Source organism: Nycticebus coucang, chromosome 14 (genome assembly GCF_027406575.1).
Source record: "Nycticebus coucang isolate mNycCou1 chromosome 14, mNycCou1.pri, whole genome shotgun sequence".
Classification (NCBI taxonomy): domain Eukaryota; kingdom Metazoa; phylum Chordata; class Mammalia; order Primates; family Lorisidae; genus Nycticebus; species Nycticebus coucang.
Window position 1 is genome coordinate 4,209,650 of NC_069793.1, and position 22,984 is coordinate 4,232,633.

The 22,984-nt window shown below is 52.5% G+C and overlaps 2 protein-coding genes across 6 annotated transcripts; one reads left to right on the top strand and one right to left on the bottom strand.

The window, feature by feature from the left end:
* Nucleotides 1–6,050: 6,050 nt before the first annotated feature.
* CABP2 (calcium binding protein 2) lies at nt 6,051–12,079 on the bottom strand. 4 transcript variants are annotated; one of them, XM_053561957.1, is made up of 7 exons: nt 11,767–12,079; nt 10,884–11,114; nt 8,860–8,890; nt 7,978–8,112; nt 7,394–7,503; nt 7,140–7,287; nt 6,051–6,253 (listed from the first exon to the last, which is right to left on the bottom strand). In XM_053561957.1, the coding sequence occupies exons 2-7, from the start codon at nt 11,046–11,048 to the stop codon at nt 6,228–6,230; spliced, it is 615 nt and encodes a 204-aa protein (XP_053417932.1). In that variant the 5' UTR covers nt 11,049–11,114; nt 11,767–12,079; the 3' UTR covers nt 6,051–6,227. The 4 variants fall into 4 exon arrangements, with proteins under 4 accessions (XP_053417932.1, XP_053417930.1, XP_053417931.1 ...); XM_053561955.1 differs by having other exon boundaries at nt 11,671–12,079; XM_053561956.1 differs by lacking the exon at nt 11,767–12,079 and having other exon boundaries at nt 10,884–11,318.
* A 4,892-nt stretch (nt 12,080–16,971) lies between these two features.
* LOC128565474 (glutathione S-transferase P-like) lies at nt 16,972–19,593 on the top strand. 2 transcript variants are annotated; one of them, XM_053561959.1, is made up of 7 exons: nt 16,972–17,076; nt 17,206–17,241; nt 17,619–17,725; nt 17,817–17,904; nt 18,861–18,964; nt 19,044–19,172; nt 19,340–19,593. In XM_053561959.1, coding segments are annotated over exons 1-7 (654 nt in total). In that variant the 5' UTR covers nt 16,972–17,075; the 3' UTR covers nt 19,529–19,593. The 2 variants fall into 2 exon arrangements, with proteins under 2 accessions (XP_053417934.1, XP_053417935.1); XM_053561960.1 differs by having other exon boundaries at nt 19,065–19,172.
* The last annotated feature ends 3,391 nt before the right edge of the window (nt 19,594–22,984 follow it).

Below are 22,984 nucleotides of genomic sequence, written 5' to 3' on the forward strand. Positions count from 1 at the left end.
AGTCTCGCCATCTATTTAATATTTCCTTGAAATAAACTCACTTTGTAAAAACTTCAAATAAAAAGCAACAATGTCCATTTAATCATGTACAATCATGCTCTATGTACTCTATAGTTTTCTAATATATATTCAAACTACTATTGTTAAAAATAAAATGTTGGGCGGCGCCTGTGGCTCAAGGAGTAGGGCGCCGGTCCCATATGCCGGAGGTGGCGGGTTCAAACCCAGCCCCGGCCAAAAATCACAAAAATAAATAAATAAATAAATAATAAAAAAAATAAAAATAAAATGTTGATCAAGGCCTACCCAAGGCACTGAGGCTGCACTCTGGAGAAGTCTGCTGTGGATAGTAGAGGAACAGGAGCCTCTGAGTGTTACTCCTTCCAAACTTTAGATCTTCTTGCCTTCTCTATCGCTCATTGTAATAGTCTGCTTAGGCTGACTAATACTTTTTTTTTGTAGAGACAGAGTCTTACTTTATTGCCCTTGGTAGAGTGCTGTGGCGTTAACACAGCTCACAGCAACCTCCAGCTCCTGGGCTTAGGTGATTCTCTTGCCTCAGCCTCCCAAGTAGCTGGGACCACAGGCGCCTGCCACAATGCCTGGCTATTTTTTTGTTGCAGTTTGGCCAGGACTGGGTTTGAACCCGCCACCCTTGGTATATGGGTCTGGTGCCCTTACCCACTGAGCCACAGGCACCGCCCCAAAATTGGTTTTTTCATCGTTCTGGAGACTGAAAGTTTGAGATCAGGGTGCCAGCATGGTTGGTTTCTGGCAAGGGCTGTGGTACATGGCCACCTTCCTGCTATGTCCTCACAAGGCCTCCTTAGTGCAGGGAAAGAGAATGAGCTTTCTGGTGTCTTTTCTTTTTCTTTTTGTTTTTTTTGTAGAGACAGAGTCTCACTTTATGGCCCTCCGTAGAGTGCCATGGCATCGCACAGCTCACAGCAACCTCCAACTCCTGGGCTTAAGCGATTCTCTTGCCTCAGCCTCCCGAGTAGCTGGGACTACAGGCGCCTGCCACAACGCCCAGCTATTTTTTGGTTGCAGTTCAGCCGGGGCCGGGTTTGAACCCGCCACCCTCGGTATATGGGGCTGGCGCCTTACCGACTGAGCCACAGGCGCCTCCCTGGTGTCTCTTCTTATAAGACATTAATCCTATCAGATCGGAGCTCCATCCTTATGACTTCATTTACTTCCTTGGAGGTCTATCTCAAAATATAGCCTCACTGGGGGATTAGAGCCTTGACACGTGAATTTGGGGGAGGAACACAAACATTCGGTCGACAATACCCATGTTTGGGAGGAGGAGTATGCTTGGGAGGTAACTGGGACTGAATGTTGTACTAAAGCAGGTTAGATGTTCCTTCTTGGAGCAGTTGGGTGTGGCAGGAGGAGAACAGAATTCCTTAAAGGAGGTCAAAGGTGACAACTGTGGCCTGTCTCAGGGAGAGGACCCTGTCAACTTGGGAGGGAGGTAGCACAGGTCTCTTGGTCGAATGCTTCGGTGGCTCCCCTGTCCTCTCAGGCCCCAGCCCTGGAGCACATCTTCTGGATTTTGGAGCCTTTCAACGTTACAGCCTTCAAGTCAGAAGTTGAAAAGTGTAGACCAGGTGCAGTGGCTCACACCTGTAATCCCAGCAATCGGGCAGGAGGATTTCTCAGGAGTTTGAGACCAGCCTGAGCAAGACCGAGACCCTGTCTCTGAAAATAGCTGGGCATTGTGGCATGTACCTATAGTTCCAGCTACTTGGGAGGCTGAGGCAAGAGGATCACTTCAACCCAAGATTTTGAGGTTGCTGTGAGCTATGATGCCATGGCACTCTACCAAGGGTGACAAACTTTATCTCAAGAGAAAAAAAGAAGAATAAGTTGAAAAGTGGGGCCCACACATGGGCTTTTCAGCCTGCCCAGTGATGTAAGTATTAGTGGCCAACGCTGTGTTTCTGTACAATTCTTTCAACTTTACTATATGTTAAAAAAGTTCTATAATAAAATGTTGAAAAATAAATGGATGAACAACAAGGAAATATTACTACAGAAACTTGTTAAAATGGCTAAAATCCAAAAAACTAGCAACTGCTGGCAAGGATGTGGAGCAATGCCTCTCAGTCATTATTGGTGGGGATGCAGAATGGTTTCACCACTTTATAAGACAGTTTGGTGGCTTTCCCAGTAGTTGTGTTCCTGAGTATTGACCCAACTGATTTGAAAATTTATGTCCACACATATACATGTGCATGTGAATGTTTATTACAGTTTCATAATCTCCAAAACTGGAAGCAATAGAGATGTATTTCCAGTTTGAATGGATAAACAAACTGTAATATATCTATACAATGAAATATCATGGAGCAATAAAAGTAAATTCCCTGTATAGCCATGAAAAGACATAGCTACCTCTTACTGTAAATTGCTAAGTGAAATAAGCCAGTCTTAAAAAGCTAACACAGTATGTGATTCCAACTGTATGACATTCTGGAAAAGGAAAAATTATATAGAAAGTTAACAGATTACTATCTGTTACAATTGAACAGGTGGAGCATAGGGATTCTTTAAGGGGAGTAAAACTGTTTCATATGATACTATAATGGTGAGGAGAAGACATTAAGTATTTGTCAATGAGTTAACTTTTAATGTATGCAAATTAAAAAGTCAGTGGAAGTCAGTGGTTCCCAGGACGGAATACAGAATGTGACCAAAGAATCAGAATATTACAGAAGTATGAAACCACTTCACTGAAGGGGGTAGGGGAATAAGGTGCGACCTGGAAATGTGTTGGAGTCTGTTGGACTAAAGGCTAACAGGACTGCACATGAGCACCGTACTCTCCAGCTGATAAAATTGGGTCCCACGAGAGTATGGGACTTCTACCAATTCTGAAACCACTCCTCATGTACACTGAAATCGAACAATTAAGTAAATGGAGGATGGATGTTGGGAGTCAGGTTTCTCCCTGTTGGAGGGAAAAGTTAGAAAAGCAAGGGGAGAGGCTAGAACAATCCACATGGCAACAGAGTGGAGTTGGAGGCTTCAGTATGAACTCATGTGTGGCTTACTGTAGATCTGGTTGCTTACACATAGACATGTCTATGGATGTGCAAAGACACAGGTCATGATACGCACACACGTCTCCTTGCTTTATCAGCTGAGAGGGCCTAGAGACAATCCCACCTCCACAAACACAGGTGTAGTCATCAACCTCGTGTAGTGCCCAGATCCTAGTGTGTAACAAAATGAGCCAGAGCTCCTTGGAGAAATGGCTGATTCTAGGACTGGGGATAGGAAATATACAGTGCTGGATAATAAAGGGCTAAAAAAAAAAAAAAAAACCCACACAGGCAATGATGTGGATATGCCACGGGGACCCAGAGCTAACGAAAAGAGCTCCCAATGGGTATCCATCCTCTTTCCTTCCTATCTATCCACCTATCAGTTGGTGTATACAGACATCTTGCTGGGTCTGTGTTTCTGGAGAGCCCTAAGGATACACAGGGGAAGCTGGGTGTGGCATATTTGAAACTCTCTGTACCAGCTTCACAATACACCTATAAGCCTGACTATTCTAAAATGAAATAAATGGCATTTTATTTCAGTGAGTACTTCTGCTCAGGTGATAGTTACCTGAGTGCATACATGTGTCCAAATTCATTGAGCTGTGGAACTGTACCTAAGGTTTACACACCTGATTGAATGCATATTACATTCAAAATATTTAAGGTGGATTTAATGTAAAAATCTGAATTTACAGCTTCTTTTGGGACATCAGAAGCTCTTGTAGCTGCTGTGATAGTGCTAGTCAGTGGAGCTGGGCAGCAGGTGCTACGTTTAGTGGGGGAGGGGCTTCCCAAGGTGGCACCCAGGCCAAGGTGTTGACCAGTCTGCTGTTTCTTCCCTGGCCCTGACCCCTGCTCTGGCTGTTGTCCATTGGGACCTTCTGAACTAGAAGCCCTTTTGGGGTCTGGGGATCTTTGAGCTTTGGAGGTGCTGTGAACATTTCTGGGGCCAGCAGACACATCATGCCCACTTCTAGTGCTCCAATTGTAGAGCCTGCCTGGCTGAGGGCTGGGAGGCTGATCCTGAGTGGAGTTCTGGTTTCCCGTGGCTCATGTCCCCTGCAGCAGGGACAGACATTTCTCAGGCAGAATGCCATCTGTGCCAGCTGTGAGGGTGGTGAGAAGGAGGGTGGGCTCTGGCTTCCAGAGAAGCCCTGGGGCAACTCATCCTCATCCCAGGGCTGACAGATTGGCAGGAGAGATCACCTAATTGAGAATTAAGGATTAATTGAGATCTGCAGGGAAAGTGGTGCTAAGGCTGCTGCAGCCAGCCCTGTCACCTCTGTCCAGGCTCTAGGCTGGGCAGAGCATGGCGGCTGCCTGTCCGCTCTGTCCCAGACCCATCTAGTTGCCAGGAGTGATGTGAGGACCAGGCATGAGTCCTCACTGAGTGCTGAGAGCTCCCAGCCCTTCTTGACCAGGTAGGTCAGGGTTCATCCTCTCTCTTGACAGGTAGGAGCTGCAGTCAGGCCTCCACCGGAGCTAGAAGAGGCTGAGACCCATCCTGGGCCCACATTGACCCTGAGGCTCCCTCTCTGTTTGGCACTGTGGTTTTAGAGTCCCCAGATCTGCATGCAAGTCTCACCTTCCTTCATCTCAATTTTGTGTGATTTTAGGCCAGGCCCTTGTCTTCCTGAAGCCTTCTGATGCCAGGCGAAAGGGATAGATTGACCTGGAAGCAATATGGGGAATCATGGCCCATTCTTGAACAGGAATGTGACAAAATGCAAGTAACATTTCAGGAAGAATAATCTGGTAGTGTGTGGAGAAAGAGGGCAGTAAGGTTGCATGACCTCTAGCAAGTCTCTGAGACTTGGTGCTATGATTTGAGTGTTTGTGTCTCCTCCAACATTCGTATTGAAAGTCAATCCGCAACGCACCAGTGTTAAGAGGTGGGGCCTTCAGTAGGCGACTAGGCCATGAAGGCTCTGCCATCATGGATAGGATTAGTACCTCTTCTGCTTTACGCCATGTGAGGACATCTCTGGAGGAATCAAATCAAGGTGCTATCTTGGGAGGCAAGAATTCTACCACTGAACCACCCATGCCTTGCTCAAGGCACCATCTTAGAAGCAGAGATTGAGTCCTGCCCAGACATGGAACCAATCTGCACCTTGATCTTGGACTTCCCAGCCTCTGTAAGTGTAAGCAATCCATTTGTGGTGTTAACAAATTATCCAGTCTAAGGTATTTTGTTATAGCAGCAGGAATGGCACAAGACACTCAGCCTGTCAGTTTCTTCAGTTTGAAAAATGGGGTATGACGATGGGTGTAGGCTTGGAGTGAGGAGACGTGTCATGTGGGTCGTTCATGAGGCAGACCCTGGGATGAAGTTAGGATACAAGAAAGATAAAAGGGGAGAAGGGGATCGGGCAGTACAGCCTCTGATTTAAGGCAGATCTGAATGTGGCTCAGCTGACTCAAAGGGGGTCTCATGCACTAGAGGAGCCTGGCATCAGGCAGAAGTGTCCAGGTCCTAGCTCCCCACTGTGCCCAGTCAGCAGTGTCAGTCCTAAAACGAACATGTCTCCTGAAGGAGCCAGCAGCCCAGCGCCTCAGCTAACTCACTCGTGCTGGAAGCTGATTGGGAAGTTCTTGTGGGAGCTCTGACACACACCTCATCGCTGCCACAGCAGAGAGTGAGGTCAAGCCTGGGAAAAGCCCTCTGGCCAGTATTTTCTCCACCCTCTAAGTGGCAGGAGGACAAGCGGCAGGAACCATGGACCCAACACACACCACTGAGCTGTGGGAGAAGCAGATTGGGTTTACCCTGGATGTTTCCTGACACTTGCCCTGGGTTGGGCCCAGGATCCAGAGAGGAAGAAGAGAAAGTCCCCACCTACCTGGGGCTTACAATCGAAGGGGCTTGTGGTCCAAGAGGATAGCCCCAAGACTTGACTTCTGAGGGCCAAATATTGGGGCTTTGCAAGTGAAAAGCAAAAGCCATCTCCCCAGGCTTGAGGATACTTTATTGCCAGAGAATCAGTAATGATGCAGGGGGCTTCAATGGAGGAGCAGTGGTGGGGGAGAAGGCAGGCAAGGGCATTGCACATAAGTGGGGATGGAGAGAAGGGTCCCAGATGGAGGTGGTGGGCTCCAAGGAACAACCTGGCAGGTAGAGGCTGTGGTTGTCCTCAAGTCCTGTCTGCTGCCACTAGTTTCTGTGCAGGCTCAGCGAGACATCATTCGTACAAATTCTGCCAGGACAAAGCCAAGGATTTGAGCCTGCTCTCTGGACACTACTAGGGGCAAGGCCAATCTGCCAGGTTTGGAGAAGGTGGGAGTGTGGTTGAGGGGAGGGTTTTCAAGGGCTTCCCCTGGATCTGATACAGAATAGGCCACAGAGCCAGGAAAAGAGGGCTTTGTCTTACATACAAATAAACCCCCCAAACAAAAACAACCCCTTGCAACTGAACTGTTTTCTTCTTTGCTTTGACCACTGGGAAGTTCAGGAGCAACTTTGGGGCCTACTTTAGGGAATGCTTTTCTTTTCTTTTTTGATCCAGGGTCTTGCTCTGTTGCCTACACTAGAGTGCCGTGGTGTCATCATAACTCACTGCAGCCTAGAACTCCTGGGCTCAAGCAATCCTCCTGCCTCAGCTTCCTGAATAGCTGGGACTACAGATGCCTACAGTGGCCAGCTAATTTTTCTTTCTTCTTTTTCTTCTTCTTCAATTATTTTTTTTTGTAGTGACAGGGTCTCACTATTGCTCAGGTGGGATTTAAACACCTGTCCCTAAGTGCTTTTCCTACATCAGCCTCCCAAAGTGCTGGGATTACAGTGTGAGACAGCACACCTGGCCAGCCTTTCCACATAATAATTTTTCTTGGCTTCCTAATATTATTTAATGCTTGCTTCCGTTATGGGAAGGCAGCACAGGGGAAGAGCTGTGTTCTGCATGAGGCTGCCCAGATTTAAATCTTGGCTTCACCCACCTCCTTCTGCTAAGCACCTGTGCTTCCTCCTTCCTGCTAGGTTCTCCGTGTTTATTAATTAGGAAAGGGGGTGCTTGGTGCTGGGGATGGCACGCAGTGATAAGGCTCCCTTTGTCCTTTCCTTATCTGTTAAGAACCTTCCAGTACCTTCGAAGTCGACCAGGCCGTCCCCATTGAGGTCGATGTCCTGCAGGATCTCATCCACCTCCCGCTGGCTGAGGCGCTCCCCCAGCAGGGCCTTGAGGGCTGCCCGCAGCTCGGCCAGGCTGATGCAGCCATCCCCGTTGGTGTCGAACTGTGTGGCATTGGTCACTGACATTCATTCACTCAGCCCCTCACTTGCCACAGACATGCTGCCCCTCCCCTCCCCCCCCCACCCGCCCCAGCCCCAGTGGCAGCACCTCCCGGAAGGCATCCCGCAGCTCCCTGACACCGATCATGTCTGCCGTCTCCGCCAGCAGCTTGGGGCCCATCAGCTCCACAAAGTCTTCAAAGTCCACCTTCCCACCACCTGGGGGGCCCATCCGTTAGAGGCCCAGGGCTTCAGAGACCCCTGCCCAGGCCCTGCCACGCCCTCCCTTCTTAAGTGGGCCCTGCCCTCCCTCCGTGCCCCAAGGCTGGGCCATGTGTATTTCTTGACCCCAGTTGAGCTCCAAACAAGGCACAGATTTGGCCAAAGGTGAAAGAAAAACCACTCTTTTTAAAATTCTTGGAGCTTTCCTTAATTTTCCTGAAGAATGCGGCTGGGTTTGAGTCCTGGCTCCAATGAACCTCCTGTGTGACCTTAGACAAGTCACTAAACCATTCAGAGACTCAATTTCCTCGTCTGTAAAATGGGATGATGGTCCTTGCTCTGCCCTCCTCAGAGAGGATGGTGAGATTCTGCAGAGGCAGAGATCTTGCCTTGAGATCCTTGGATCTGGGGGCAGACTGTGCCTGGGCTGGAGGCATCAGGACTGGGGCAGGGTGTGTCTGAGGCACGTACTGATCTGCTGTGAGATCTCGATGAGCTCCATCTCGGTCGGCATATAGCCCAGGGTTCGCATGCAGGCACCCAGCTCCCGGCAGCCGATGTAGCCATCCCGGTCTCGGTCAAACTCCTGGAAGGCGACCTGCAGCTCTGCCAGGCAGGATGGAATCAGTCCTTCCCCCATGTCCCCCTGGATCCTAGCCTGGACCAGCGTACCCTTCTCACCTTGATCCAATCATTCCCTCTTTGTAAATATCAGTTTCTCTTTTCTGTCTCAGGGCCTTTTCACATGCTGTTCTTTCATTCCAGCAAATATTTAAGGAGCATCTACTGTGTGCCAAGCTCTGCTCTAGGCATGGGGAATGCAGCAGCGAATTTAAATAGAAAGGAAGAGAGAGGAAGGAGCAAATCCCTGGCCTCATGGATCTGGCGTTCCCTCTTTATTCCTATGCTGCCCACTAAAGAAATGCTTCCCTCTAAATTTGCCCTGCTGCAGCCTGCTTGTCCATGTCCTAGAGAGCACTTGGAACCCTTAGTACTGTGGCTGACTTATCCACGCGGGTCTCCCGAGGGACGGGGCTGTGTCTCCTTAGTTTGCCACGTTTTCCAGTGCTCAGAACAAGGCCACACACTGGGCACCCAGTAAGTGTCAGCTAAATGAGCAAATGTAAAAGGGGTCCTGTGACTTGCCTGTCAAATGAAACCAAGGAACTGACAGCTAGGGATGGGGTGACTGTCAACCTCTTCCTGTTCACTCTTGTGCCCATCTCCTGGAACCGCTCTCCTGTGGTCTCCTCTTGCTCCTATTTCCTCCAGGAGACTGCCGAGGCCCCCACCTGATGCCCCATACCCTGTGTCCCCACCCTCCGGGGAACCAGTTCCTTCTCAAACCTTTACCTTCAATCTCCTCAGGCCGCAGCTCCCGGTCCTAGGAGGCACAAAAGGGTTAGGGGTTCCCTGGTCCTCCCAGTCCTACCCCCACCCTTCAGGCACAGGGCCTGTGTCTGTCTCATGATGCTCAGACCCATTCCCACCCCATCCTATTCACTGGCCTAGGTGACTGGGTGCCCCCTTCTGCTGCCTGCCCAGGTCTTGCCCACGGCCTTCTCCACCCACACTGTCACCCTCTTTTGGGGGCATGGAGTTCCCTTTGCCAGAGGTGGATTTGGGTGTCGGGCAGAAGCTCAGACTTGGCCCTGCCAGCCCCAATGTCACTATTGATCTCTCTCCTATTTCGGGAGTTGTCACTTTCTGCCCCCTTCTGCCTCCTACCCTGGATCTGTATGCCTCTGCTCTGATGTCCCCACTCAATCCACTCTCCCTGTTCAAGGAGAGGCAAAGTGAGAGGACAAGTGTAGGTGGGCTTGTGGGCGGGTGGCCGTACATACGAGTTGGGTGGCGGCGATGCTGGGCCGCAGGAAGATGCAGGCAGGCCCCACCAGGCTGCTGAGCACCGAGTAGCCCTGGACGCCCGGCCTGGGCACCCCCTGTTCCTTGGGGCTGGGGCTGGGGCTATGGTGGGAGCCCCTGGGGGAGGAGCTGGGCCATTGCCAGGGGTCCTGTAGCAGAGCCAGCCATGAGCTGGGGCAGTGGCTGCTGAGCACTGGACCTGACCACCCCTCTTCCCCTGGCCCACCAGCCTCTCCCCTCTTTGGAACCCAGCATAGGACCACGGGGAAGGGGCTCAGGGTGTTTGGGACCCTCACCCCTTAACACATTAGCTTGATAGGGGCCGTCCCCTAACTGTTCATTTGGGCAACTGAGGCCCAGAAAAGCCAAGGGACTTGGCCAAGGTCACTGAGAAAGCCAGGGGCAGAGTGAGACCCTGTGCTCAAGCTGTGTCTTCTAGATCAAGGCTGGCTAGCAGAGAGCAGGGACCTGCAGCAAGTGATGGGACAGCCAGGTGGGACCTGGGGACCTTGGCAGGGAGACCAAGTGGTCTGTGGGAGCCAAGACCAGGATGAGTCAGAGTCTGGGGCTTCCAGGAAGAAAATCTCATTCTGAGGCAGTGCACAGCCACCCTCTCCATCCGTGCACTCCCCTGCCAGGCCCAGCTCCACCCTTTTAGGACTCTGCCCACCCCAACTGGCCCTTTAGGGTTTAGTCCTACCTCGGAAGACTTTTCCCCTTTAGCCCTCCTACCTTTGGCCCCCGGCACCGGGGCCTCTTGGCACAGTTCCCCATGTCCCCCTGAACCATGCCAGGACTGGAGTCCCGGGGGCGGCCCAGGACCAGGCCCCAGAGGATGCTGCAGACTCTTGCCAGCCTGGGAGTACTGCAGGGGATTTTCCTAGGGTTTTGTGGGGAAGATCGGAGGCGGGGGACCCTGGGCCCCGGGGGCTTGGGTCCTAATCCGGGATTATCTCTGAGCATTTCTGCTGGTGAGGGAAGCCACTTGGGCCCAAGGCCCCCTGGAATGCATGGCCTCCCCACACTTCCTCCTGAGGGTCTTCTAAACACCCCTTCTGCCCCCACTCCTGCCCCTAATCTCTCCCAATCAGGAGAGATTTAATGTCTTCAGAAGCAGGACCTGGGTCCTGGGAGGAGGAAAGCAGATGCCCAGTGTGCTGAGATGGGGTGGGACCTCTCTCCCCTCAGAATGGCCGCCCATTCCAGGGGCTCCCAGAGAGGCGACAACCTTGGCCCAGGCAGGAAGTCCCTGCCTCTGCTTACCAGGACCCTGGGCTCCCCACTTCCACCAGCCCCTAGCCCTGGTGAAGAGGTGATGGAGCCCACTCTGGCTGTCATGGTGGTGGAAGGGCTCCCAGAGCACTGACGGACAGACCCGTCCTCAACTTGTGTGTCCTGGGTCCCCTCTTGGACTTGGCCCTGGGTCTGTCCCACAGGGCCCCAGTTTGGGTGTGGGGTCCCTGCTGGTCACACATGGTCACCCAAGTTGAGGACAGCCCCACCCCCTTTACCTGCCCGTAGGCTGCCTGCACCTGGGCCTCGAGCTCCCGGAGGAGTGCCCGTCGCCTGCTGGTTGCTGGGCTGGCAGGGACCTGGCTGGTGCCTGGAGCACCCCCAGAGGGGCTGGGGTTCCCTGAGGGGGGGCTGCTATCAGCTGAGTCCTGGGGGAGGGCCATGGAGAGACTAGGGCTCGGCACCTCCTCCTGGCTGAGGGACGCTGTCCCCGTGCGACCTCCCGGGTCCTGTGGGAGGGTAGCCTAGTGAGCAGCTGCCCGTGAGGTCCCAGGTCCCCAGGCCCCTAACGCCCCATGAAGCCCCTCACACAGCTTCATCAGCCAGCCAGGCACAGCTCCACATGCTGGCTGCCCCCGTGCCTGGAGTCTCCCCTGCTTGTCCTTGTAGACCCTGTCACTGCCCTCTCACCTGGCTCTGGCCTCCTCCTCCCATATTCTGCCCCATCTCTCTGGCTCACAGCCCTCCCCCCACCCTCCCCCTACTTCTGTCTTGCCTGCTGCGGTCCTCTCTGTGTCTGTCATCTGCAGTCCCTCTCTCCCCCCTCTCCACCACCATCTATCTTGGTGTCTGAGCAGCAGTGTCTCGGGTCTCGCCTGTCTCTGCAGGCTCTCTCTCCCTCACATCAGTCTGTCTTTCTGTCTGTCCTTGCTCTTCCCATTCCCATTCTCACCCCATTTCCCTCCCAGGATGGCTCCAGGATTCTGGAAAGGAAGCCCCCTCCTCCTCCTCACCCCCAACCCCCAGGGTGCCTCTGTGCTCCCCACCTCCCTGCCCCTGTGGCACCTCTGCCTGGTCTCACTGCACTGCAGGGTCTTGCTTCTCAAGGGAAAGGGTGGAGGTGGCCAGGCAGCCCCCACTGGCCTCCTGTGCCCCACTCACCACCCAGTTGTCTGCTCCTCAACTCCCAGAATGAGGTCAGTCATCCTGCCCTGGCCCTGCTCCAGGCCCTTCATGATTTATTCACCTGCCCCCCACACTAGACTTTGTCCAAGGGAACCAGATCGCCCCAGAAGTCTGCCACCTGAGCTGGCAGCTCTGGCCTCTCTCGGCCACATGTGGCCATTCATTCATGTATCCATCCCCTGGCAAACCTCTGAGGCCAGCTACTGGGGCTACGTGACCAGCCCCACCTGCCCCAAGGACCCCACTGTCAGGCACATCTGATGAGGAAAGGCCACCAGTCTGCAAGTGCCTGGGTCACCACATCAAAAGGAGGTGAGGGGATAGGGCAGTACTCCAGGCAGTGCCTGTCAATGTTCAAGCTGTTCTGGCCCTGGGGTTGCTGACAGGGATCAGCCATGAACGTGGAGAACACACTGGAACCTGGCAGTGTATTGGTGGAGGCCCTCAGGAGGGAGCCAGGGTGGGCTTAGCAGCCTTTGGAGAGAGTAAGGGTGGCAAGAAGTCAGGGGAAATTTCAGAATTTCAAAGGAGGTGAATCTTCAGCAAATGTTTATGGAGCACCTGCGTGTACCTTCCTGGGTACTGGGAACCAGTCTCTGCCTGCTGGAGCCTTTCACATGGTGGGAGAAGCACATTCAGTCAACCCTGCAGGTCACAGAGAGGGGGACCTCACTGTGAGTAGGGGCCAAGGAACTGACAAGTGAAGAAAGAGGGGAGGAAAACCTCTGCATGCCTGGATGGGGGTCTCAGGATCTGGGGATAGGCCAGGGGTGGGCAGGTGGTCAAGGCAGGAAGAGCTCTTGTGATTGTCCACACTGACACAGACTTCAGCTTCCCTTGGCCCTTTTGCATCTGCAGGTAAGGAGTACACTGGCCTCCAGGCAGTAACGTCCCTGAAAACATTCATCGGAGACACCTCAGAATTCACCTCTGTTTTCTACAAAGTTGTAGAAAGGGGCGTGCACTGGACTTGTGACCCTGCAAAAGATATGTAACCTCTCTGAGCCTCAATTTCCTTATCTGAAAAATGGAGGTTGACCTAGTATCCACCTCATGGTGATAATGTGAAAATTAAATGATAAAGGACCTGGAAGATTCCTGACATATAGGAAGGGCTAAAAAAATTGTGGGCATGATATGTGGTGAATGATCTCATGTCTAAATAACCATCCAAGAAGGCAGGAAGTGGTGAGAAATGTGTGTCTCAAAGTACAATCCAAAGCAGCAGGGGCCAAAACTGGGCAGAGTCTAGTGGGTAAAAGAGTTTTCAATCTGGGAGCAAAGGCTTTGTGTCTTGGACAAAGGCTGGCCTGGAAATACCCTTTCCTGGAGATTCTGTGAGCAGTACCCTGGAGGATTCCTCTTTGTGCCCTTAACTTTTCCAGCTTGACTTAGTCAAGCTGAGGACCTGGCTACAGTGTCCAGGAGAGTCAGTGGTTTGACTGATGGGTAGACAGATGAATGGTGGAAGCATGGATGGCTGGGTAGAAGGAATGATTGGATGGATGGATGGATGGGTGGCTGATCTGATGGACTGGTGTTTGAATGGCTGGTGGTCGGAAGGATGGAGGATTGAGTAGATGGATGGATAGAAGGATCTATAGATGGATAAAAGGATGAATGGATGGACAGATGGTTGGATGGATGTATGAGTGGATGGATAGTTGGATAGGTAGATTCGGAGTTGAATAGATGGACAGATAAATAGATGAATAGATGGACAGATGGATAGATGGACAGATGGGTGACTGACTGGAAAGATGGGTATATTACTTGATGGGCTGGTGGTGAAACAGTTGGTAGGTAGATGGATGGTTGATTGCATGAATAGATGGCTGGGTAGATGGTTGAGTGGATGGATAGGCAGGTGTAGGATGATTGGGTGGGCAACTCCAAATTGAGTTGGATGGAGGGGTGGATAGATGTTATGTGAACATTTTGATGGACTGGTCATTGACTGTTGGTTGGATGGAGGGATGATTGGGTAGATGAGTATACAAATTGACAGAGGTGAATGGAAGTGGATCAATGACTGGGTGGACAGACTACTGGTGAAAATCTTCTATTCTCCATTAAAAGGATTTGCTAGGGTGGAGATCATATTTTATCTATTTCTGTGTACTTACTAATCAATGTATGAATGAAGATGTCTGTCTATCTCCCCCAGCTCTGAACTGTGCTTCCTCTAATAGCAAAGATGATGGCTCCTTCTCCACCATGTTTCTTGCAAGCCAAATCCAGATCTTGGCACCCCACACAGAAATATGTTGAGATTCTACTTCACACTTACCAAGATAACTAAAGTAAAAATGACAGATGATAATAAGTGTTGGTGAGGATGTGGAGAAATTGGAGTTGGTACAATGCTGGTAGGATTATAAAATACTGTGGCCACTTTGGAAAAGAGTTGGCAGTTCCTCAAAAAGACTTACCTTTTGATCCAGCAACTCCACTGCCAGGTGCATACTCAAGGGAATGGAAAACATATGTTTACACATAAACTTCTACACGAATGATCATAGAAGTGTTAGTCATAGCATCCACAAACTGAAACAACCCAAATGTTCATCAACTGACGAATGAGTAAATGAAGGTGGTCCATCCATACAATAGAATATTCCACCATAAAAGGAAAACAAGTGCTGACAAACGCTGCAACATGGGTGAACCTTGAAAATGTTAAGTGAAAAAAGCCAGACACAAAAGGACAAATACTACTGAATGATTCCATCGATGTAGGGTGTCTGGGACAGGCAAATCCAGAGAAAGAAAGTAGATAAGTGGTTGTCAGGGGCTGAGAGAAGGGGGAATGAGGAGTGACTGCTAATGGGGCGTGGATTTCTTTTTTGGCAGGGGAAAATGTTCTGGAATGTTCTGGAATTAGTGGTGATGATTCCACTGCACTGAATATATTAAAAACCTAGAATGTAGACTTTGTAAGTGTGAATCTTATATAACAATAAACCTGTTTATGTATATATGTATGTGTGTATATATGTATTTTTTACATTTTTTTTTGACTCTCACTCTGTTACCCAGGCTAGAGTGCTGTGGTGTCAGCCTAGCTCACAGCAACCTCAAACTCCTAGGTTCAAGGGATCCTCCTGCCTCAGCCTCCCAAGTAGCTGGGATTGCAGGCACAGGCCACCACACCTGCCTTAGATATATTTTTAAAATCCACCAAAGGCAGGCCCTGATGTGTTCATGCACTAGAGGCTGGGATGGGCCCTGGCCTGGGACAGCTGTGCTCTGGGAGGAAGAGGAAGAGACCCCAAGGCAGCCACAGAGCTAGACGACAGGCTAGGCCTGTACAGCCAGAGGACTGAGGGTAAAAGCTGTCACCTGGAACACTACTGCACTGCCAGCCCGAGGGATCGCCTGCCCAGTCTGTGAAGTTTTTGCACAAAGGAAGAGGGGGTGCTCCAGCCCAGGGTGGAGACGGTGTCCTCATCTGTGTAATGGGAACAAAACTCCCTTCCTCCCTCCCAGGTTGTCATGGAGATGAAAAGAGACCATTTGTATTAAAAGGTCTTTGTAATCTGCTATGTGCTGGACAGATGCTCCTCCAGCTGGGAGTAGGGAATGAGAACTCCGCCCCCAGACCTAGGCAGCTGTGGGCTGGCCTGAAGCAAAGAGTAGTAAGCCTAGCTCTTCATCCTCCCTGCAAGGGTGCTCCTAATTAGGGTGATGGTTTGAGTTTTCCTCTTGCTTTGGGTGAGTAGTTCTGAACTGGGGAAGAGGCCACTTTCCTCTTTCCTTTCTGATAGACTACCCGCTGAGGGGGAGGGGCAGCCAGGAGGAAGCTGGACTGGGGGTGGGGGGAGCCCGCAGGGAGGCCCTGCCCACCCCAGTCCATGCGTCTTCAAGGAATGGTTTGGAGACTAAGTAAGGGAGGAAAACTAATGCTTTCCTCAAACTTCAAGAATTATTAGTTGGGACAGACCCCTGTAACAAATGAACAAGAAGAACTCCAAGCAGTGGCTTAGAGCTCTGCTTGTTCAGCATCTTCAACAAAGAACAATACCTTTGTCCTTTGACAGGACAAAGAAAAGCAGTTCTAGGTTTTTAAGGGTAGGAAACTGTGGGGAGGTAGATATATGACAGGAAACTGATGTCAGAGTAAGGTTTGTCTGCAAGTTCCTCTGAGCTAGTAAGAGTCTAGAGTTGTCCCCAGTAAAGGAGAATGTACACTCCACCCGTGGGCAGGAAAGGCTTCAGCTCTAAATTAACTTTTATGTCCAAGAGGCATGTTTTTGGGTGACATATTCTGGTTTCCCAAACTATAAGGCCTCAAAGATGAAAGAATGAGATAAAGGTGTGGTCCCTGGGGCCTGCAGGAGCTGTGTGTTAGGTCCTGTTTACTAGTGTGTGACCTTGGGCATGTCATTTAACCTCTCTGTCCTTGTTTCCTCTTCTGTGAAATGAAGCTGGGTCTTAGAGATGTGACGTGTGTAAAGTCCTCAGTGCCCCTTCAGCCCTAGGGTTTGCTATCATTACCACAAAGAGAAGATGTGTGTTGGTGGAATGTCTATTTGTTGAAATTGCATTCATCAGGCCAGGCACAATGGCTCAGGCCCGTAGTTCCAGCACTCTGGGAGTCCTAGGCCTGAGGATAACTTGAGCTCAGGAGTTCAAAACCAGCCTGAGCAAAAGTAAGACCCCATCTCTACTGAAAATAGAAAAATTAGCAGGATGTCATGGCAGGTGCCTGTAGTTCCAGCTACTTGGGAGGCTGAGGCAGGAGGATGACTTGAACCCAATTTACGGTTGTTGTGAGGTAGGCTGAATGCCACTTCAGTCTAGGCTGGGTGACAGAGTAATAAAACACACAAACAACAACAACAACAAAACCCAACCAAATGCCGTGGTATTCTATCAAGAAAAAAAAAAAATACAAGAAAAGAAATTGCATTCATCTAAGCAACAAGCACTTACCCAGCACCGGTGTGCTGGTGCTGGGGAGTCAGCAATGAGCAAGGTCCTCAATAGGCCACAGGAGCTGTGTGGTTTGAAGGTGTGTGTTGTGGGACGGGTGTTAACATGATGCTAGGTGTGGGCTCCTCCTGCAAGGCCACTGCCCTGCAGGCAGGGTACAGCGTGCAGATGCCTGGCGCTGCCCTGGCCCCTCTCAACGCCTCCTTGCCCTGACCTGCCGCTCCAAGCCATGACTGGGCACATTCCTGGGGTAGGGCGGGGAGGGATGAGTGGGTGGAGCAGAACAATAAATATAAGATCTCAGCCTCCCGCTTCCCGCTTCCCGCTGCACTTCCGCGACCCTGCCAGCCAGTAAGTTCTGGGTGCACCGGGTTGGGGCGGGGCCCGGGCTGAGCCGCACCCCGTGAGGGGGTCTCCCCTGCCCCCCTCGCCTCCCCACTGGGTCCTCTTGCACAGCCTGCATCCTCCTGTCTTTCCTAGTGCCGCCCTACACCATCGTTTACTTCCCGGCCCGAGGTGAGGCCCCAGCTTCTTCAGGAGGACAAAAGGCACGGGTGCAGAGGCTGCTCCTCCCGCCCGGCCAGTGCCGGAGGGGGCCGGCCGGCACCTGCCCTTCCCTGGCTGCGGCTGTGTGCGGCCACAGGCGGCTGCACCCTGTGTGTCCCTGGTTCCTCCAGAGCGGGCTTCTCCACCTGTGCCCCTCTCCAAGGCACTATGAGGGTCACGGACTCCGCCCTTTCTTCACATGTCCATCCTCTCCCTAGAAGCCGCCCAAGCTGGGGTTTATGACTTTTCTCCACGTCCCCTCTCCATCTGCCTCATTCCTCCCCATGTTGCTGTGAGGCTGGGTCTCTCCAGGTGTCCCCACCCCCTGTCCTGTCCCCCACCCCCAGGGCGCTGTGAGGCCCTGCGCATGCTGCTGGCAGACCAGGGCCAAAGCTGGAAGGAGGAGGTTGTGACCAAGGAGACTTGGCAGCAGGGCTCTCTCAAGGCCTCCTGTGTGAGTGACCCTGCCAGGCAGGGGACAGGACAGGACTAGGGGAGGGGTGGCCAAGCTCAGCCCCCCTCAAGACGCCCTGCCTCCCCACCAGCTGTTTGGGCAGCTCCCCAAGTTCCAGGATGGAGACCTCACCCTGTACCAGTCCAATGCCATGCTGCGTCACCTGGGGCGTGCCCTCGGTGAGTCCTGAGCCCTCAAATGGCCCCGTCCAGAAAGGTACTTGACAGATGCCTGGCAGGACATCCTGCAGCCACCAAAGTCCTGCCCCGCTGGAGGGCAGGCCTCACAGCCCCAGAGGAAGGTACAGAGCCTGGGTTCTATACTCAGGGAGATACTGTCTCCTCTTTGGACAGGGGCCATGTGGCCTGGGCTGGCCCCCTCTCAGGCAGCCCCAGGGGGAGTTGCCACACCTGTTTCCTGGACAACAGATTAGAGGCCAGGGGCCACTTCAGGTAGGACTAGGGACTTCCAAGGAGACTTCCTTGCCCATTTCTTCAGTCTGGGCACATCTGAATCTGGAAAATCTATACTCACAGTGAGCGCGACTATGGCCATGTTTCAGGGGTGGCAGGAAGACGACTCAGGGAGATACTGTCTCCTCTTTGGCCAGCTTGTGGGGTCCAGGAAAGCCTCTGTCCCAGAGGGCATGGCAGCCAGGGAAAGGGGCACAGGAGCAGTGGGAACAGGCCCGGCCCAGCCCACCCCAACTTCCACAGGACCCAAGAGTGAGGACTGAGGCTGCCTGCCCGCTGGGCCTGTCACTTCCTCTTCCTGCCCTGATGGTGTCCTGCAGTGTATATGGGCACAGCAGCCCTCCTGTGCCAATCCTGTCCAGTCCTTCACAGCCATCCTTGGGCCTAGGGAGGCACACACCAGAGGCTTGGTCCTCCCTTTGGGGGCCAGAGGTGGGGTTGGTGGGCAGAGAATGCCCGGGAGCCAGGTACGCAGGCTGTAGCACAGAAGACAAGTGACCTACGGAGTTCTCACCTGTGCAGGTGGGAGTAGCAGAGCGGGGGCAGAGAAGGCCTTTCAGAGTGGGGGATCAGAGAGGGATCCTGGTGGCCCAGGCCTGGAACTTGTGGGCCTTTGAGGGGAAAGAACAGAACCTGAGCCCACTGCCTGGCTGCTGACCCAGGGCTGTATGGCAAAGACCAGCTGGAGGCGGCGCTGGTGGACATGATAAATGATGGGGTGGAGGACCATCGCAAGCGGTGTAGCTACCTCATCCACCATAACTATGTGAGTGGGGGCTGGTGCTCCAGGGCAAGGTGATTGGGGTTGGGAGGTCACCCTCATCAGCTTCGTTGCACGCCCCCAGCTGGAATATTCCCATTCGCAGGAGGAGGGCAAAGCCAAGTATGTTCAGGAGCTGCCGGGGCACCTGAGGCCTTTTGAGACCCTATTGGCCCAGAACCGGGGGGGCCAGGCCTTCATCGTGGGTGACCAGGTGAGTGCTGGGTCTGGCTTTCCGCATTCCGTTGTTGGTCCATTTCTCAGAAGGGCAAACTGAGGCCCAGGGTGGGCTAATTCATGGGAGTAGAGCCAGTGTTCTGGCTTCCGAAGTCTCTCCCCCTCTTGACCTGGCTCAAGCCCTCTCACTCCTTTGCCCTGCAGATCTCCTTTGCTGACTACAACCTGCTGGACTTGCTGCTGGCCCACCAGGCCCTGGTGCCTGGCTGTCTGGACAGCTTCCCCATGCTCTCAGCCTATGTGGCGCGCCTTAGTGCCCGGCCCAAGCTCGAGGCCTTCCTGGCCTCCCCTGAGCACATAAACCGCCCCATCTTTGGAGGCCTCCAGATATGAACCCACTTGGCCTCCCTCCCAAGAGAGGGGCGGTCCTTGGAAACAAATAAAAACTGAGAAAAAGAGCTGTGCTGTGGTTGCTGAGGTATGGGATAGGCACAGGAGACCCTCTGCCCCTTCCTAGGCTGCCTCAGGGAGGGTGAGTTTGAGGCTGGATATGTGGGCCTTGCAGTGGCACCAGGCCCCAGAGCTACCAGGAGAGAAAGAGGAGTTAAAGGCCCTAAACCTCAAGGATGCACCTGGGAGGCCTGCCTGTGGGAGGAGTGTACCTCACAGGGCCATTGTCATTATAGCTGCCCTGGAATGGTCTCGGTTCAAGAAAAAGTCAGCCCTGAGCAAAATGGGCAGTTGCTGCCAGTGAGTGATGAGTTCCATCGTCCGGGTACACCCAGATGTGCTGTGCACATGTACGCTCGGGCGTGACACATGTGCACCAGTGTTCCCTGCTCCCATGTGCACCAGTGTTCCCTGCTCCCATGTGTTACCCAGGGTCACAGACACCAGCCAGTGCAGCAGGCGGCCAGAAGGGCCCAAGCGAGGGCCTGAAGATGGCCTGGAGTCTGGACCTCCTCCTGCTGCTGGACTGCTCCATATCAGTGTGTGTGTGGCTCACGCCACCCGAGAGCCCCATCCTCTCCTTCCTGAACTGCTGGGGCAGCCTTCTCAGTGGTCCCTGAGCCTTTCTGGCACCTCTTACCAGGTATTGGGCAATCTGGAGTCAAAAACTGGGAACACAGTTAGCTCTTGCTATTTTTTCTACACTCTCTTCCTCGCGTGCAAACCTGCTGCCCTCAGGGTGAAGACCACACCCTGCCGGTCCTGCATCACCCTCCAGAACATTCCACACCCCTCCCTGTCCTGTTCATCCTCAGACTGCCTCTCAGCTCTCCAGACATGCCCAGTGTGCCCTCCCAGCCCGGATCCCTGGGATTCCCTCTGCCCTACACTCCACCCCATCCCTCTGCAACCTCCCACAGCGCCCTGGGGGCCTGGCTTACTTTGGTCTCCGGTGAACCATACAGTCCTCCTCTGAGGGCAAGGATCAGGTCTGGTTCATTTCTGTGTCCCCTGACACTCCTTCCCCTGCCAGGAAGAGGGTGTAGAAAAAATAGCAAGAGCTAACTGTGTTCCCCCACCCCTACCACAGGTACCGCTCTCTCCCTCCATCCTCCTTCTCATCAACCCAGTGGTATCTCACAAGTGTGTCCCTTATCACAAACCTGTCTGAGCTCACAGGCCTTAGGCCCCCACCCAGAGTTAGGGTATTTGACCTAACCCCCTCTGGGATGAAGCCGAGCTCAGAAGTGAGCTGACTCGTCAAACAGGTGATAGGGCTGGAATTCAAACCCAGGCCTGAATGACTCCCATGCTTTGCTGCAGGAAAAATAAGAAGGGAGGGGAGTGGGGACCAGGAGAGAGCAGGAGGGCAGGGAGGGCGAATGCTGGGCAGAATCTTGGAGTGTGCCTGGGGTGCCCAGTTGCCCTGCCAGCCAATCATGAGCAAGTGCTGGACTCCTACACCATAGTGGTGCACTGTGTGGACGGTGGCCATGGGAGCCGCTCCAACATCCCAGGGAACCAGGAGGAGAAAAGTTATTTCCAAAGCTCCCCGCAGCCAGCCACTTTCTCCCTCTTCAGGGTGACTGGTCTGTGCATTTTTTTTTTTTTTTTTTTGTAGAGACAGTCTCACTTTACTGCCTTCAACAGAGTGCCATGATGTCACAGGACTCACAGCAATCTCCAGCTCTTGGGCTTCCACGATTCTCCTGCCTCAGCCTCCCGAGCAGCTGGGACTACAGGCGCCCGCCACAACGCCCGGCTATTTTTTGGTTGCAGTTCAGCCGGGGCTGGGTTTGAACCCGCCACCCTTGGTATATGGGGCCGGCGCCCTACTCACTGAGCCACAGGTGCCACCCTGGTCTGTGCATTTTGACTGTGGCTCTGAGACTGCAGGAGTGTGCGGAAGAGGAGCTCCCAGGTTCAGGAGCAGCAACTCTCCCCTGTTTGGGTGGCTGGGGACCCGCGTGAGCAGGTGCAGCAAGATGTGGGAGTGACCAGAGGGTAGGTTGGGGAGAGGCAGGGAACCCCTTGAGCTGGAGAGGTGACAGGGGACACCCAGGACATGCGGCTGGGGCTGTCTGGCAGCATATTGGAGAGAGGGGTTGGGCTTCTTCCAGGCAACGCCCCAGGCACTTTCCTGTATTACCTCATTTAGTCCTCACCAAGAACCCACCTGGTAGATGCTAATATTATCCCTGTTTTCAAGACTAGGAAACTGAGGCTTACAGAGGTAAAGTAACCAGCCCAAGGTCACACAGCTGGAAAGAGGCTGAGTCAGAACTTGAATCAAGGTTTTCGGGCTCTAGAGCCCATGTTTGACTCAATTCTGCCATAGATGGGGGCTCGAGCTACCATTTTTATGTTCTTTATATTCTGGTATTGAGTGACAGGATGAGGCTGGAAATTCTGGTCATTCCTCCTAGCTATATGGGGGGCTGGGTGTTAGCCGAACAGGGGCGTGGGACTGGGACTGGTTTGGGTTTGAAGGTTGGAACATTTTGTCAATGGGAAAGAACCCATGCTCTCAAAAATAAAGAAGTTTATGGGCGGCCCCTGTGGTTCAGTGAGCAGGGCGCCGGCCCCATATACTGAGGGTGGCGGGTTCAAACCCAGCCCTGGCCAAACTGCAACAAAAAAATAGCCGGGCGTTGTGGCAGGCACCTGTAGTCCCAGCTACTCGGGAGGCTGAGGCAAGAGAATCGCCTAAGCCCAGGAGTTGGAGGTTGCTGTGAGCTGTGTGACGCCACGGCACTCTACCGAGGGCAATAAAGTGAAACTCTGTCTCTACAAAAAAAAATAAATAAATAAATAAAAAAATAAAGAAGTTTATTTGGAGCCAAATACTATGTACATGCCACCATGGCCCAGAGCCACGCCCAAGAAGCCTCAGGCAAGTGGTCTCACCATGATTGGGGTACAGTCTGGCTTTATACACTCACACAGAGAGACATTATATGTAAAGTTATAAATCAATGCATGGAGGGCGCCCATTGGTTTGGCCTGAAAAGGCAAGTGGGGTATTACAGGTTATAGATGGGTTTGAAGATTCTTTGATTTGAAGAAATAAATTCTTCAATTCTTTGGATGAAGAAATAATTTGTCAAAGACTTGGAATGTCTTAAGATAAGGAAGTCTGTTAATCAGAGACAAGCCGTGGGACAGATACTTGACTCAGATACTTACTGTTAAATAAATTGATGACCCACAGGTATGATTGTACTTTGCCTCCCATAACTTTTGGCCTGTTAATGAGTCACAAATGATATCTCTAAGAAGGGAGGTGGTGTGACAAGGCATGTCTGACCTCTGTTCTCATGGCCAGCAACTCAGCTTTAGAGTATTTCTTTTTTCTTTCCTTCCTTCCTTCCTTCCTTCCTTCCTTCCTTCCTTCCTTCC

What these genes read in the sequence shown, in the direction of transcription:
- CABP2 (XM_053561957.1), bottom strand. Translation starts at nt 11,048, where the DNA reads ATGGCCCTCCCCCAGGACTCAGCTGATAGCAGCCCCCCCTCAGGGAAC. An exon ending in GCGGCCTGAGGAGATTGAAG is followed by an intron (nt 8,113 to 8,859) that starts GTAAAGGTTTGA and finishes CCTGCCTGGCAG; the next exon opens with AGCTGCAGGTCGCCTTCCAG. An exon ending in TGCGGGATGCCTTCCGGGAG is followed by an intron (nt 7,288 to 7,393) that starts GTGCTGCCACTG and finishes AATGCCACACAG; the next exon opens with TTCGACACCAACGGGGATGG.
- LOC128565474 (XM_053561959.1), top strand. An exon ending in ACCTCATCCACCATAACTAT is followed by an intron (nt 18,965 to 19,043) that starts GTGAGTGGGGGC and finishes GCACGCCCCCAG; the next exon opens with CTGGAATATTCCCATTCGCA. An exon ending in CCTTCATCGTGGGTGACCAG is followed by an intron (nt 19,173 to 19,339) that starts GTGAGTGCTGGG and finishes TTTGCCCTGCAG; the next exon opens with ATCTCCTTTGCTGACTACAA.